The sequence below is a fragment of the Malurus melanocephalus genome, unplaced genomic scaffold (genome assembly GCF_030028575.1).
Source record: "Malurus melanocephalus ecotype Western Australia unplaced genomic scaffold, MMel_1.1 scaffold_140, whole genome shotgun sequence".
Taxonomy (NCBI): Eukaryota; Metazoa; Chordata; class Aves; order Passeriformes; family Maluridae; genus Malurus; species Malurus melanocephalus.
This window is the reverse complement of record NW_026623372.1, coordinates 188188-205644: the sequence shown is the minus strand read 5'-3', so window position 1 is coordinate 205644 and position 17457 is coordinate 188188. Positions and strand designations below refer to the sequence as shown.

The following is a 17457-nucleotide window of genomic DNA, read 5'->3' as shown; positions in this document are numbered from 1 at the left end:
CTTTCGAGCCTGTTCAGCGTAGCAAAATCTGGACACGCAGCATTCTCATCGTCTATTTGGCATTTTGCCAGGTAAAGCAGATTTACACCGTAGTTCTTGTTCACACAATGTCGATGCACTGTAAATTAAAGGAGATAATCCGAACCAAACTAGGTAATTCCTGTGGTTTAKCAATATATTTTCCATGATGGTCAAAGTACAACCAACATTCAAAGCTTAAAATAAAGGTAAGAAAAAAGACACACTAAAGAACACAATGGAAACATCATCATTGCTGTCAGGATGTGAGTTTACCCACAGTACTATGTAAAAAGTAGAAACCGGCGTTGACATTCAAGCTGTTAAAATGAGAAAAGAAATGACATTAATTGTTCTATTTCCAAGCTAGTACTTCTAAGGAGTCCTGATCAGCAAAGAAGTGTTACCGCATGCATGCCGAACACAAGACTAATATTGGATTGGGATCTGACAAAGAGYTGACTTACATTCCTTTATATACAACAAAATGAAATATACAGTATTAATACTGGCTGTACATTTGGTCAGAGTATCTTACAAGGAGCGACACTGTCAAAATCCTTATGATGCGCTACGTGGATGTGGATGGAGGTTGGATTTCTTTCTGAGAGCTGAGTGTTTTCACCAGAAGTTTTAAAAGTTGTTTCCACTGCTAGAACGAACAGTTAGACCTTTTAAARCAAACAAAAAAAAAATCCTCCTTTTTGTCTTTTCTTTTATGTTTGTCAAAAYTAGAGTGAGCAGAAGAGATAATTAAATGTGTTTGGAATATGTTAATAATCGACCTAGAATAAAGCCAAGCCACAGACAGCATGTGCAATGAATCTCTGCACATTGCCTCTGTTTAAATGGCTTTATAAGCTGACCTGTGAGGACTCTGATACAAATTCCTGTTCCCCCAACAGGTTGCCAACCATTTGTTCCAACACTAAAATAGAGAGAAGAATCATGACTGTTGCTTTTTTTTCTACATTCGCAATAAAAAACACCTCAATATAAACTGATTTAGCTTATTTATGTGCATATTTTTCAAGGCTGCCAAAGAAAATACTCAATCTTGATGGCAACAGCTATTTTGGGAACTCAAGAGGGAGTTTTTCTTTGCTTTATTCTAAYAGATTTTTTTAATATCTGGGTAGCTCAAGTCCCATTGCCTCATTAGACCCCTGAGGTCTAAAGTGAGTTGGTTAATTYGTTTTATGGGTTTTTGCCCATCCAGAACAAGCTGAGAAGCTAATAAGATAAGCATCAGACCCAAGGAACAACAGAAGYAAAAGCCATACAGAATTAACAAAGTAATTACAGGAAGGTAGAGATCAGTGTAACTATAGCGATGTTTYGCACAATTGGATTTGTGTATCCTGTAGAAATGAAAAACCTCCTGGAGATGGGAAAGAGCAGGCAAGAGTGCATGAATCTGTATCCTTTAAAATAATTGTGCTATAATCTTCTCCATGTATTAAGTTAKACTTTGTTATTTTCTGACACGGTGTGATGCAAACTATGGTAACCTCAATGCGGATGATGGATTTCACTGCTACTGCTCGACTGCTGGAATGCAAAGAGACATTAAATCTTCCAGTCCTCAAAGTGGGTTCTTGGGGTGCTCCTTCAAGTTCAGTGTCTCACCACTTTCGCTCTAGAAGTCATTTTGTGGCAAACAAAAAACAAAAAACTAACAAAACAAAACAAAACAAAAACACCAAAAAAAAGGGAAAAAAAGAAAAACAACCAAAAAAAAAATGTTGGTTGTGATGGATTTATTTCAGACAGCAGTTTCTGCTGAGTTCACCATGCTTAATGTTCTTCCATTTAGGAAGGAGTTGCTGTCAAGTAAAGCAGAGGAGCTGCTTTCAGTTTTTCTTTTTTTTTTTTTTTTTTTTTAAATACATGCTAACAACATCTCTTTCTTCAGGAAAACGATCCAGTTGCATATTGTCAGAGAGATCTGCCTTGTGCTTAGCACGGACAAGAAGGGTTAATCATCGTCCTCCTCCTCTTTCAGTGGGGCTAGTGGCAGTTTGTCCTGAACTTGGAAACACTCCACAAAGAAGTTGACMATGGAGTTGTACAAGTGCTGCTCCATTGCTGTGTTGCTGAAGTAATGGCTTTGATCAGGATAAATCTGAAAAAAAAAACAGGCAAATACACACCTTTTAGAGCTTAAAGTCTCAGGGCTGACCACCCACACCTGCAGCTTGACCTGCAAACCCACTGCATCTCCCCAGCATCAYGGATGCACGTGAGGCCCAGGGCAATTTGGGCACTACAGTGCTCTGAGAGCAGACTTGCATCTTCCTTCACAAGAAACTTTTTATTTGGGAGCATTTTCCATTTAATTCCTTTCTGAACAGGTTCAGTCTAAGAAGAAMCAGCCCACACTTCCCTTACGAAAAGTAAAAAAATTGCAGTTTTGGAGAGAAATGTTAGTAGGTTATACCGACTAATATGAGGGCTTTCAAGCAAAAATATCATTAAGTAGAAAAAATTAATAAATCTTGCTAGAGAAATAATTAAATGGGAAAAGACATTGGGAAGTTAGAAATTAAATGTTAAAACCCAAATTTTCATTTAACTGGAACAGGTAACTCCTGTATCTGTTGAAAGCATGGGTTCATTTTGAAAGCTTTAACAGCTTGGACATGGGCCATTCAACAAAATACAGATATAATTTGGTGGAAAGTGGGGCTTTCTAGACCAGAGCATGCCATTCACAGTGGGATGTCAGATTTAAGTGACATTAATCTTCTTAACTTTCCTGGTTGATACAATTTAGAACCCCATTTCACCCGGAATTCATCCTGCATTTGCTCTGTTCCCAAAGAAAGTCAACAGGCATCAATTCCTTAGAGATATATCTCTCACAATCTAATTTACTGTAATTTAATCTTTGTTCTACAACTGTCCAGGCCAAAATAGTGATATCACATGGGACTGATAGGAGCATGTTGCATTCTGGTGCTACTTCTACTGCCAGGCTGAGTTTGCAAGTGGTTTTTCAAACCTTGCTTCAAAATAGCACTTCGAGTTCAAACTGAGGAAAAACTGTTCAAATAAGAAAAAAAAAATAGAAACATATACTGTACCTGCAAGCTGTAATTAGCCTTTTCCCTAATTAGGTGTGTGATAAGGTCCGTAGTATGCTGAAAATGGATTTTTTCTGTAAAAACAGATTGTAATCATTAAAGAGGCAAATTTAATTAACAAAAATCAAAGCTATCACAAACATATAATGAGCTCAAATGATGGGCTAACTTACCATCAGCAGTAGCATGAATGATCAAAAATTTCTGTTCCTTTAGTAATGAGACTCTGTGTGATAATTTGCTGATCTGTGAAGGTAAAGGTTGCAATAAGGTTAAAAAAACGTGCTAGAAATTAGYAATAGAAGCACTTAATTCCATTTAATACTTTATCACAAGGATAACAAGCAGACACCAACCCAGCATATTCTCCAGGCTCCTCATATAAATCTAGATGTAAAATTGACCCCCACCCTCAGTGTCAGCAGCAGGAAGATGTCAGAGACCCTCATCTGTTCTGACAAYGCTCATTAAAAGCCTGAACTGCAGATCATGGAGACATCAAAGTGAATTTCCAGTGAATAAAAAACACTGATGRGTGCCTGTGCCTAAGAACTCTTCATGGATCTGGAGTGACTTTGGTGTGGCTGGAAAGCCATTCTCAATAGAGTTTAGGCAGCCTGGGGGAGGATCTGATTCGAAATTCAAGTGTCCACTGCTAAGAATGCCTTTGCCCCCGGCTGTCAGGGGAAAAGAAATACAAACAATTCCCAAAAGCACAAAAAGAGTTTGCACTAACATAGAGATTATGAGTGTAGAATTTGAGAGACMATGAACTCTAGTAGCCAGGATCAACCTTCCCTTGTGAGGACACAGGGTGACTCCTGCTTTCTGTGTGAGAACAGAGAGGTGTCAGACCTTTGYTGCCTTCACGTCTTCTGGCAGGAGACAGAACGCTCAGAAGCTGAACAAGGATTTCTCTGTAACAATTTATGTTTGTGTGACTATTCTTTGTAAGGTTTTGCCTGCAGGTAATTAATTGCAGCACAGCATCCAGCTAACCCCATCACACGTATTAAACAACATCTTTGACTGGGGCTGTGTCTCCTTTCCCGTGTCCTGCTCAGTTCTGGCTATCAGAAACATCAGAGTTCTGCCTATCTGAAACATCACAAAGTTTGAGAAAGTCAAGCTGAGCTTCACTTGAGTTTGTTTATCTCAGAGACAATCGAAGTGGCAAGACCATTGGCAGGAACTTCCAAGGAGGTCATGACACCGTGTCCTCTCRGGCACATCTGAGTCACTCAGCCCTTTCAATCTGGGCATAAATGTATTTACCCAATTTGGAGAGGCAGACACGAGGGCTAATCAATAAAAACTTTATCCATGATTACTATTAAGACAAGAGAAGCTGTAAGCAGGCTGAAGGACACCTTCAGAGCTTTCCTAGTTAGTCCCTTTTGTGTATCCTTGCTTCCTCCCCAAAGGAGAATGTATGGAGGGAGAGTTAAGACTGGGTTCACATTTTATCAGGGAAATGCAGTGTCCATGCAGTTACCTCGTATGCTCTGTTATCAATCCCGTGCAAGCCCAAGTATCTTTCAGAAAAGGCTGAAGCTTGAAGACAAAAAATAAAAATATGACTTTCAATCATGAATACACTGGTGCTTCTGAGTCAAATACTGCAAATGCTAAAAACTGCCTTATTTTCTAAATTTGCTAAATTATAGAGCATGCRTTTCTAAAACTTTTTGAAAATGCACTAAGGATATGTGTGACACCACAGTCTGTCATTGTCACCATGTACTTCTGGTCTCTAAATAAATCACAGAAAAGCCATTTTTTTCCTTTGTTAATGCCACTGAGATAGAAGCACACTATCATTGTGCCCCTTTCTCCTTTCACATGGGGCCTTCTCCATCAGCAGCGAGTTCCTGCTGGTCCCAGGGGTAACTGTACCAGCTCCTGAAGGCTGGCTGAACACCACTGACCTCCCTGATTTTCCCTGGCACTAAGTGCAAAGGGAATTGCTGTTCCTGAGAGAAAGGGCCAGCATGTGCAGTGTCTGTGGTCACAGCCAAGATGGGCCAGGCAGACTGGACCACAGCGTGCATGGATGGGTGGTTCAGGCAAGAAGGAAACATGTTCCAGGCAGTGGGGCTGGTGGGTGGCAAAGGCTGGAGGGGTTTAAAGACAATTTTCCTTTATTTAAAAGGAGTAATTAAAGTTATTTGATTACTCCGACCACCATGGCTGGGTCCCACTGGTGCTGGCAAAATTGCATGAGTGGGGAAAAAGGGTTTATGGCTAGTCCTAAGAAGACATGAAATATAAACCAGGGAGGATCTTGGGAAAGAAAGATGGCAACTGGGAAAGGAGAGGGAAGAAACATAATTTGTGGTCAGCAGCAGATCTGTGGGCTCAGGGATGGGATTTACCATATAGTTTGAAGTCTGACACTGGGGAAAGAGCAGCTCCACAGGCAAACACCTGCTCCTCTTCACCGGCTGGAAGCATGTAAGTGCTCAGGTAGCCACCATAATCCTGGAACAGAAATGGGGCTGTCAGTGGTCCTGCTGGGAGGCACTGCTGCTTTTGGGTTCAGAAACAGGGCAGCTGAGATCTTCTATTAGATGCTTTGTCATTACAGACCCTTCAACACCCCACCYGGAAAAACCCGAAAAAAGGAACATYTCCCTGGCCACACYGGCAGATGTGGCTGTCACTCTCCCAAAGGCAGGAGGAGTTGTGTGCCCARGAGYTGGCCTTTGCCACCCCAYTTCCTGRCTATAGCTGTAACCAGCTATGTTACCTTTCCAAAATATTACCCCAGTCTTTGCTATTCAAAATGAGCATCGCAGTTTCAGTGCCTGCTGTCAGCCCGTTAGCGATTCCCCGCAGAGCTGCTGCTCTACGTGCAGCTCCCTTCGCCCACTCCAAGCCTGTGTCTCCCACAATAAACAATCCCTGCTCACAGTCRTGGTCTCATCTCAAACTGTGTGTACTTCACAGTTGCTGTTTCCCAGCCAGGCACACACAGCAGTGCAAACAAGCCTCAGAAATTCACATCGTCTTTGCACACGTGAGTTAGATGTACCCACATTCCCATAAACTTTAAGAGACAAGGTGAGAAGGAAATGGAAGTTTGCACGGGGGAAAAACCCCCAAAACYTAATTATCTGACAATGTTTTTCTGAGCAACAGTCACTTTTTGAACTTGGAACTTAATTTTTAAAAAGTCATTGATAACATTAATTCATTGATGAAATGATACATTGGTGAAATGAAAGCTTCCACCTTTAGCATCTCCAAGCAAGACACAGTCTATCTCAAAAAATAAATAATAATAAAAAAGTCATCTCTGATATATTCAATAAATCAGGATTTAGCTCAGCTGTTTAGCCATATCGGCCAACTGGAACAGCACAAAGGAACTGTGGGAAAACATTACCTTCCCAAACACACCAACTCTCGTTTTGTCAATGAAATGCTCCTGCAGCATTGTCCTAGAACATGAGATGGGAGAAACAATGGGTTAAAAACATTTTTCCCTTCTATAGGAAAACCAGTGTGATTTTAATCAGCTTTAAATTAAACTGGCCCCAGAAAAAAAAAATCTTAGAATGGTTTGGGTTGAAAGGAACCTTAAARATCATCCAGTTCCAACCTTTCTGCCAAGAGCACCTTTCACTATCCCAGGCTTCTCAAAGCCCYATCCAGCCTTGCCTTGAACRCTTCCAGGGATGGGGCAGCCACAGCAATCTGTGCCAGGGTGTTACACCCACACAGTTGAGAATTTATTCTGAATATCTACTCTAAACCTGCCCTTTTTCAGTTTAAAGCCCTTTCCCCTTGACGTAGACAATCTAAATCACGCCRGTCCAAGCTGCTTTCACATGAATCTGTCTGATTTAATCTTGCAGCCTCATGTGTTGGATTTGACCAAGCAATGGCAACAAATAACCTGCACTACCTCTGGAAGTCATAATAAGCTATTGCAAGGCTATTGCCATACTGTGATAGTGGTTTTAACGTGATTATGTGCAGAATAAATCTAACAATATGAYAGGACTTGACATATAGGGTTTTGCCCTGGTTATTCTGGTTAAATAAAGTTTAAGGATTTAAAGATGGATTTTTTTCCAACTACCAGGCAAGCAAAAGATTAATGTAGGAACAGATATTCAAGCTTACTTGTTTGTAGCTGTGTGACTGTACAGAGCTAAAAATAAAAGGGCTTTGAACACGTGATACAGATAAGTGTGCTCTAATTTAGCTCTGTTTAAATCTTGTTTTTCTCTCTCTGACATGAGCTCCCTCTCACACACAATCACAATTTTGTACAACCACATYGTCCCTCCCTCCCATCTCCTTGCTCTACCCTACACACTGCTAAAATAACCAGGTCTAACTTGGGTTAATGAAAAGAATTAATTAATTTTCTCAATGCCAAYGCCATTTACCGGACAGCTTCCAGCTGATCCTTCTCCTCCAAAAGGCCCAGCCTCCTCTTGACCTCGTGCAGTAATTTGGCGCCCTGGAAGCCGCTGCCACGGCCGTCGAACTTGAGCACGATGGCGTTGTGGGAGCTGACCATGACTCTGTCCCATGTCACCTCAAACCTCTCTGTGACAATCTGGCTGCCYGGTGTCCCATCTCTGAAACAGAGAGGGGTTTCAGGCAAAGGCAATGGGGCCAGAGCTGTGGGATTGCAGTGGGATGGGGATCCACAGCCCCACCGTGCAGGGTAGGGCAGGACAGATTTCTGGAAGGGGACTCCGGTCCCTGCAAGGATGGCATGCAGGAGGCTGATTGTGTGGGATGGGTTTTGGGGCTGGGTGGAAGCTGCAGGTTGGTTCCTGCCCCCCTTTATGCACAGCAGCCTCTAAGCTGAGCTTTGAGCCACACCAGAAGCACATCCCTAATCAGGCAGGGCTCCTCCCATGGTGTAATGGGGGCAGGGACACAGTGATCAGCTGAGTTTTCCYTTTTTTATACCTGCTCTAATGTACTTCTATTTTCTACATTCCACAAAGCTCTTTATTTGTTTCTACTGAAGTGGCYCTATCACTGCTTCTCACAAGAACAGAGGGAAAGAACTCTTCTAAAGTTATAAAAAATGCCTTAATAATGCCCAGTTTGGCCCAGAATTGGTGGGAGAGTGGAAGGGGTGGGCAAGACCCCCTCTTCACCCTTTTGCTTATGATCCTAATCCTGTACAGGGGAGCTGCCTTGAGAAATACAAACCCTGTTTCAACCAGGCAGCTTGGAAAAAACAAGGCATGATGATGAAGACTTCAAGCAGTTATTTAGGACTGGGATTACTGCAGACCTACGGGCATTTTTATCCCTTTTTGTAATTTTTGGGATTCTCAGGGACATCAGGCACTTCACTGCAGGATTTTAGCRTGCACCTGACTCCAGACATTTGCATTTATCCGAGTGAGACCCCGGCCCATGTAGCTCCAGAGGCAGCCTAATCAAGAGCCGTGCTCTTGATGAGAACCAATCTTCCCCCAGCACTCGGATAATGAGGAACATTTCCTCCGCAGTAATTTCGTGATGTAATGACACGATTACTGCAGGGGATTTGTCCTTCATGGAGCGCTGTGCAGGGTGCTGTGCAGGCATTCAGCAGGCACTGAGGCTTCTCTCTTGTGGGGTGTTCCCTGGCAGGCAGCAAACGATGCATTGGGATGCAGCCACGGCCAAACAGGTTCTTCCAAGGTCAGCGAATTCCCTCCCGCAGTTTTTTTCCAAATCACCAAAAAAAGTCTCAGTAATGTGTATTATTGTTAGTAAATGTTGCATAAAGAAATACCCATCTGCTCTGGCCGCCAGCAGGAAAGCCTACCTATCTAATATAAATGCTAACTTTGTGGAGATCTTCAAAGGTTGCCATCTCTCTCTTTACTGGCACTTCAGGGAACACCAGCACTTAGAAGGGAATGATTTCTGCATGAGGGCACCTAAAATTTGAGCTCTGGTAAGGCTGACTGAATTCCACCCTAAAATTTCCTGTTAAATGCAAGGTGGATGCCCTAAGGACTGGGACAGAAAGGCAAGATACATCTTGTAATCCTGCTCCCCCTGTTCCTGCCCCACAAATTATTGGAACACCTTCACAAAATCCACAATTTATTCTGCAGGATTTCAGCAGGGTGCCCTCCTGGGAGCAGAAAACCTCRGCTCAAACATGGGAAAGAAGAACCTGGCCTCTCCCAGCTGTGAATTGACATGGGGTAGGGACCAASGTGCTGGACTCTGGCATTCCTCGTACAAAACTTATCTTAAAAGTTTTTCATCATGACCAAGGTTTCCAGGCTGCCCTGAAAATGTGGACAGAAAGAAAAGACGAGAGGGAACTTACACAACCAAAAGCAAGGGGTAGTGCGCCGTGTCCGAAAAGGTCGCTGGCTTTAAGATCTGCATTGGCAATCCTGAGCAAAAAAAAGAACAAATAATAACATGTCTTTGATGTGGGAATGCTGACATGATTCTAATAGATTTTTCTGGTGTTTTGGCCACAGATGAGTAGGAGCAAAGTGGCATTTCATCAGTGGCAGTGGCAAACAACACCTTAGGAACACAGATGTTGTCAAAGAAAGGACCCRTATTGTGATAGCCGAGGTGACAAGAAATGTAAATGGGGAGTACAGTGCGAGCTGCTCATTCATGCATCACTTTTACAGCGTTCAATTAACATCTGTCAATAGCTATAATTTTCCTTTTTTGGCAGCTGGATGAGTGACGCAGACAAAAATCAATATTTCAGGGCAGCAGAGAAGGAGGAAAATTGGCAATGAAAATGGTAATTTAAAACCCAATTAAGTATGGTGTCTGGGGCAGAGAAATGGAATTATTTTGCTATAATTGTGTGAAGACAGAGGGAGAAACAAGCATTTTAATCCCAGTTTCCATAAGGCTAAATTTTGCTGCAAACAGGAGGTGAAGGTGCTGAAGGTGTTATACTGGTGCAGAACCAATTTAAAAATGGATGTGATCACCAAAGCTTCTTCTAACAAAATATAATTTCTATGGCTTTGTGTCAGTAACCAAAACTGCCTCCATACAAACACTCTGCATCAACGACAGCAGGCTCATTTTTAAAATGTTAACTACAATCTAGATTAGCAAAGGCCCAGCAATTAAATCAGTATTAGGAGCATTTTCAGCAGATTAACACACAGATTAGCAGCACGGTTTAAGCGGTTTGCTTTGCAATCGTGTCCTGACACTCTGCCTAATTAGTTATTCCATCTGAATGCTAATGGCTGCAAATTGGATCAATGGCCCAGGGACAGCCAAAAAAGCCATCACTTSACTTTAAATATTACTGAGTGCTACGTGCACTGCTCCCAAGGCTGCTCAGCCCAAAAGCAGGGCACAGCAGAACGGCCACAYGTTTGTGTTTATTACATACAAGTTTATTTTTGGTTAAATGAGCAGAATTGCAATGRTCCTGCAGTTAAGAAATTCAGTATCAAGCTGAGTTATCCCTAACAAACTGCCAGTCTCACATGAGCTGGCTCATGGGGGGAAAGATGGGCTCTTTACCCGTCCTTTCCTGTCCATAAAACCTGGAAGTGCACGTCTGCTCCTGTAATTTTATGCACTGGTTTATGTTCCTTCTGCCTGTGCGGCAAACAGAACATTTTAGGGCCATTGTTATCCTTTTCAAATGGCAACCATCTCTCAGTCTTTGCTTCACATTTTACACCATCTGGAAAAGGTTGAAATCAGTGCCCCCAGCACACTCGCTGCCTTCTCGCCACTGCCTCTGGCCTGAGAGATTCGCTCCTTCCTGGCACGGGAAACATTATGGGCCACATTTGAACCCCCGGTCTTTGGGGTTTATTTGGAGCCATAGTGCATCTCTGAGTGTGTGGATTTTCCATATATTGGTAAGTTATCTGCTCACAGCCAGAGGAGATGCTTTTTAGGTTGTTTCAGGTGCAATTATGGAGACAGGCTTACACTTTGGCTGTGTACCACCAGGCTTTTCTCTCTCTCTGGCATATATATATATATTAAAAAATGTATTTATCTGTGGGGAATGATTACACCAGGGGTAGAAATAACATACCAGCTGCAGGTGCAAACTGCTCCAAATGTCTGCTTCCTTTACTCCAGGTGAAATCTCCTTTGTCTTTTCTCACAAAGCTGTGAGGTTTTTTTTTTTGTTTTTTTTCTCCAGACCTTCCAATAATGTGGCTTTCTCAAAGAATCCTTATTACCCCAACGGGCAGTCGTTGGAGAGTCCTCTCCATTCACTGCAGCTCAGGTTGTGCACTCAAAGGCAGCCACAGCTGCAGCCAGCGAGCACACACATTATCCCACTCCAAACCCATTTCATGTGACACACACACACACAGGGCAAATGCCTCCAACAATGGGGACACTCCACCATGTCATTTCCCAGAGTGGTGTTTTCCTCCACGGAGAAAGTTTTAAGAGGAAAAAAACCCCAACCCTTTCATTTTGCCTTTCTTCAGCTGAATTCTCATCAAATTCTGCTTCTGTAACGACCTCCTTATGTAGCACATTCTAGGAGAATGCTTTGCAAACTGTGTGAGTTTATTGAGAGTCAAAGTCATTTTTCCTCCTGCCAGTCTACCCAAGATGAGTGTATCATTTCACAGCTACAGCAGTGAAAGAGGAAAATAAGTGAGAAGAAAGGTGCTACTTACTGTAATCATCTATCTTGATTTCCGTGTATTCTACCTTAGGCATTTGCCTGTCATTTACAGCCAGCTGCACATTTTCATTTACCTCCAGCTCAAAAATTTCTGAAAGGAGAAGGACAAGATGACAAAAACTTTTGGCACAGTTTGTGAAAATGCATTTTGACATTTTACAGCCACCTTGATACATATAACACCAGGTTCCTTACAAATGGATTTCCTTTCAGTCCTCACAGGTGTCTAATTCAGTTAAGTCTTTGAAACCCCTTCCAAGTCCTGCACKGGCAAAAAGCTGTGTCCCTGAAAGCAGTGACATTCAGTTGGTTTGCTGAGGTGGGAATGGGATCTGCTGTGCTGGGACACTGCTCTGGGTCCCAGTCAGACATYCACCCACCCTGCAAAGCCAGATCTCAAATGAAGGGGTCCCTTAAATCTGAGTCCAATTTATACATAATAAACAGGAAGGGGAGGAGACTTTGGAGGGCTTCAGGCCAAGGTTGTGCTGCTGTGCAAGATAAAATCCATGGGAATGAAAGCCATGAGGAGAGGAGAGTGCACAGAGCTCATACAAACCCACAATGTCAGGTTTTGGAGCAGTCTTGACTTTTGGAGTGTCCCAAAACGTTTTCATTTTACTTTTCTGTCTAAACCAAGGACTCGATCTGCAACAAAGGATTCCTTCTTCCTTCCTGGGATTTAACCTTTATCCCTCCATCCTGGCCATGAGCTCTACCTGCTGAGCCTCTTGCAGAAAAATCAGCCACCAGAAAGAGCAAGCCCTTCCCAGCTGSTGGGGAAAGGGCCCATCTTCAGGAGCCCCATCAGGCTGTGTGACATGGTGGGAAATGTCTCCATGGGATGGCAAAGCTCCTGAGCCCCAGGGAGGAGGGATCCAAGGGCTGGGATGAGTGAATCCTGCTCTGGGGAGTCTGTTGTGATGCTCATGCCCCTGGCAGCAGTCTGGGTGTGAACCAGGGAGATCCAGGGGATTATCAATGACCTGTGAATCAGGGGGATCCAGGGCATCAGCTCTGTTCCATGAACAAGRGGAATCCAGGGCAATATCTGTGCCCTGTGAACCCAAAGAGGGTGTGAGATTTCACACCACATGATGTTTCACTGACTGTAACTCCCTTTTGAGACACACTGATAAATAGATACGTGATCCCAGCTCCTCAAATAACACTTCTGGTACCTGATTATCCTGCTCTCACTGCCCATCTCTGCTGGACATGACAAAAACTTGCCCTTCCCAGCTGATACATTTCAGAGATCTTTCAGCAGCAGTGTATTGGTTCAGTGCCTGTTCACCCCGCTCCTGCAAAGCCTGGCTCTTTATCAAAACCACAGCCCCCACAAAAGTGCCAAAGCAACAGCCTATTASGTTTAGTTAAATATTAAGATTCTCATTTAATTATGGCACACACAAGTAGCTTTATCAGCAGAAAGGGGCTTGCCACGAAGGGGAATTTAGTCAAACCATTTTATTTGTTCATATAATTGCATTCACAGAAAGCCAGGAAGACTGTGAAGGAAATAAAAAAGATTGGCATATCTCCTARAGGACTTTCCTTTTTGCTGTGGGACCACAGGGAGCTTGAGTCTGCTGAGTACAAATGGTCATTGCTTAATTAAATGTAAGCACGCTCTAATATTCAGTGCAACTCACTATTATCAGATTATTGCAGCATACAGAGGCAAACTCCCTTTTAGAGAGTAATGGGCTCATATTAAATAAGTAAATTCAGTAACATGCAACTGTCAGTTGCCCTTTATTCAAAAGCAGAAGAATGAGGGGGAATGAACTGGGGAAATGGTAATTATATGCAGAAGATCATGAATTTCAGTAAAGGATGTGTTCTGCACATGAGTAGATTGAGTTCTCTGCRTAGTAGATGCCACCCATATGCATCTGTCAAAGCAAAACTAGTCCTGGTGTGTTTCATTTTACTTTTTAAAGCTATTCATTTGTTGTTTCTGTTTCATAGTTTCTGTCATTTTATTCAGCTAAGAGTATTTTATAAAATTATACAGAGGCTGTAACACCACTCATGAGAGCGCTATCCCATGTTGGTATCGYCAGTCAGACATCTCCATGTCCATGGTAAAATTAAGGTTTTGTATTTGAAGCGGGGGAGAAAGAAAGTGACCTTGGAGCTGCAGGACAGAGCCAAGCTCAGGATGGGAGGAAGAGCTGACAGACCCTTGTGCAGAATCTTTCCTGTGACACTTACAATCTTCAGTGGGAAATGAAGCAGCTCAGCATTTCACAGAAAACCTTCAGTCTGAGAACCAAACTTCTTGTTTTGCTCTCTCTCTCCTTTTTTTCTTGGTTTGTTGGGTTTTTTGTTTGGTTTGTTTTGTTTTTAGACAAGAGCAGTGAGCTGCTGTAAATCCAGGTAAGTGAAACTGATACTTGAGAAACTGGGATTGACCATGTACAAAGCAGATAGAATAGAGGTGTTGCTTAATATTTGGGTCACATCAGTGCCTGATATCCCTAACTGCAGTTAAGGCTGGGCTAAATTCTCTATTAAAATGAAAGATGATGTTTTCCCATCAAAATGATGGGAGTAGATAAATCTTGGTTTCATGTGAGCCTCAGTGCCACACTCYGCCAGAGTGGAACCCCAGAAATTCTGTGGCTTTTTGGACCCTGCATTGCCAGCCTGGTAATGGCTATAGAGAGTATAGAAACATTTTGAGGGAAGAAACCTATTTTTGGAATAATTCCAGCTTTKCACTGATGTAGATGCAAATCATTAGCATGAAAAAGCCTTACCAAACAATAAGTGCTACTATCTCCATGGGCAGATCAGGAAACCAGGCAGAGGCACCACTTGTGGGGCTCACTCCTCTGCTTCATCTCTGATAACTCATAYCAGAGTGATTTTATTGAAACCACAGATTAAGCTAAATATTCCTTACATTTAGCTTATCTTATTATCTCATATATGGGATTGAAACTAAAATCAGTGGAAAAGTAACAAAAGGACAGAGGGGGATTTGAATTGTGCATTTTTTTTTTGAGAAAGAGGATGACAAACATCATACCCCAACCCRTGTGTTTTTATCCCAAACAGCAGCACAACAGCTCTGCAAGTCCCTCTGCCTTGCAGAAAACTTGCATTTATGCAGAGTCTGGCTCCCCAGTAGTTCAAATTTAGCAAAGAGCAGCTACATCCCAGTCCTGCCTGGATTCTTTTCTCTGAACAATTGCAAAGCTCAAGCCYATTCTTACTCTGTGCATCTGTTGTGTTGTGAACAGTCACCATCGGGACACGGGGACCTTGAAAAGGARAAGAAAAGAACTTGGTTAAATTTCTATCAAAGCACACACAGACACACACACACGTGAACCTGGTTTTGAATTCCGTGGAGCTGAAGGCTCTTGAGACTCGCTTTTCACGCAAGAGTAATCTAAAAAGCAAATCACCCTGRTATTAGAAAGAGTTTATGACTAAATGACAGTACTGTAGACTCAAAGACATGTGAGGTTTCAAAGCCCTTTCCCAACAGACCACTAAATGCATCTTTCCCTAATTTGTAAACATTATAATTAGCACAAACACAATTAAATCGCTTGCCTTTAAAATTATTCTAATGATGCCCAAACATCACAGCACAAAGCATTTACATTTTSTATGCTATGGATAAATGTTGCTGTTTTGCAAATTATTTTTTTCTTAATGAATTAAACACCAGCTTGGCTCTCACACTGAAAAAGGCCACATATTCTGTCTTAAAATGCAATGTTTGGGTATTGAAATCAGTGCTGCACAAAGAGGATTATCATTACTATGCAGTGCACATGAGTGAACCACACAATTCACTGCCACAGGATCCTGCAGTGTTCAGGATGCCACAGCTTTTAGCACAGGATGCTGTAAAGTGTTTTTGTCCTTAGTGATCTGGTTCATCTCCTTTTTCAGAAAGTCATCAAGGAGCTGATTGATAGAAAAATGGGATGGCACATGAGATCAAGTTCATATTGTGGTTGTCAGCTTCCTTCTCCCTGWTTTGCAGTTGTCACCTGCTGACTGCTCTTGGAGACAGGACATGGGGCGAAGGTGGGCTGACCCTGGGCAGCCACCCAAGTGTTACACCCATCCGAGCCTGACCCTRCTGCTCAGGAAGGTGGAAGTAGCAGTGATGAAATGGGGAATTCCTCCTCTCAGAGACAGTGGTTCTCTCACTTCCCTTTCCCCTTGATGTAGCATGGTACAACAGCAGCAAGTGTGAGCAGCTGGGGAAATCTGTGTGCCCAGCAAAGATCCCAACAGCAGGGCCAGGAGGGTCCCACGCTTTGAGTATGGGAAGATCATGGAATCACAGACCCATGGAATCATTTAGTCTGGAAAACACCTCTGAGATCTTTGAGCCCAACCGTTAACCCAGTACTGCCAAGCACACCACTAAACCATGTCCCCAAGTGACACATCCACACGTCTTTTAAATCCCTCCAGGGTGGTGGCTCCATCACTGCCCTGGACAGCCTGTTCCAACCTTTGGGAGAAGAAGTTTTTCCTGATATCCAATCTAAACCTCCTCTGGTGAAGCTTGAGGCCTTTTCCTCTTTCCTTATGTTCCTTGGAAGGACAGACTGACCCCCACCTGGCTGCACCCTCYTTCCAGGTGTTGTAGAAAGTGATAATGTCCCCTCTGAGTGTCCTTTTCTCAAGGCTGAACACTCCCAGCTCCTTCAGCTGCTCCTCAAAAGACTTGTGCTCCAGCCTCTTCCCCAGCTCYGCTGCCCTTCCCTGGACATGTTCCTGCACCTCAGTGTCTTTCTTATCGTGAGGGGCCCAAAACTGAACGCTGAACATCAAAAACACCAATATTCTTTAAGCCTCAAAAGTGAGACAGCTTTAAGAGACTGACATTCACTGACATCCCAAACCCCTTTAAGATGCCTTCTGAAGTCCTTCAACCCACAAGTAAAWCCTGTGGAATCATCCCTTTTTCATCACCAATTTGTGCAGGGCTGGCTGAGAAAATCCCACTGAAATGCTGTAACCGAGAGTGTGCACACAAATGGCAGAAAAAGCAGGCTCCTGTGAGCCATTTGTGCTGCTTTGGTAGCTGAAATAAGTTATTGAGAGCAAGAAAATCTTTAAGGCACTGTAATTGTGTCAGTGGTTTCCCCTGTACTGCCAAGAACCCACACCCCATTGCGGGCTGTCAAGAGTGTTTCATCCAGACCTTACCTATACAGAGAAAAGGCAGAAAAAGATTTTATTTATAATTAAGTTGACTCATAATAATATGATGTAACTCATATAATATGGCAGCCTGACTTTGGTTTCATTGTAATTGAGAATCTTCTGCCCTGACAATCCAATTCTTTTGTCAGCACCATTTTTTTAGAATGTAGCAAGGTGAATTATAATGCACAAAGGAAAAAAGTTTACTCACCAGGATTTAGCTGAATTTACCTTTCTCCTACTGATATACATTGATATGCTGGCCATATTTATTTATAAAGCTGCCCTGCTTTTTCCCTGCAGTCCCAGAAGCCAGACTGCTGGAAAAGCAACAAACCTAATAAACATGGGCATGATAAAATCATCACTGAAAATAAAAGGAATCCTCCCAAATGACTTCAACTGGAGCCAGAGCAGTACTTTAATTAACACTGAAATGCCAACAATAAGAAAGGGATAAAGAGAGAAATACGATGCATATAATAATTTTATTTTCTAATTTATTTTTCCTTTTTTTTTTTTTTTTTT

The 17457-nt window shown here is 42.6% G+C and overlaps 1 protein-coding gene across 1 annotated transcript in view; it reads right to left on the bottom strand.

The window, feature by feature from the left end:
* Positions 1–1757: 1757 nt before the first annotated feature.
* Positions 1758–17457, bottom strand: part of DPP6 (dipeptidyl peptidase like 6) — a gene marked incomplete at its 5' end in the record, with an annotated part of 163475 nt that continues 147775 nt past the window's right edge. The window contains 10 exons of the mRNA XM_057371082.1: positions 1758–2143; positions 3105–3178; positions 3278–3350; positions 4600–4658; positions 5480–5585; positions 6493–6547; positions 7505–7699; positions 9412–9481; positions 11732–11830; positions 14967–15014. Of these exons, the coding sequence (XP_057227065.1) occupies positions 1997–2143; positions 3105–3178; positions 3278–3350; positions 4600–4658; positions 5480–5585; positions 6493–6547; positions 7505–7699; positions 9412–9481; positions 11732–11830; positions 14967–15014 (926 nt within the window). The remainder of the gene's footprint in view (positions 2144–3104; positions 3179–3277; positions 3351–4599; positions 4659–5479; positions 5586–6492; positions 6548–7504; positions 7700–9411; positions 9482–11731; positions 11831–14966; positions 15015–17457) is intronic.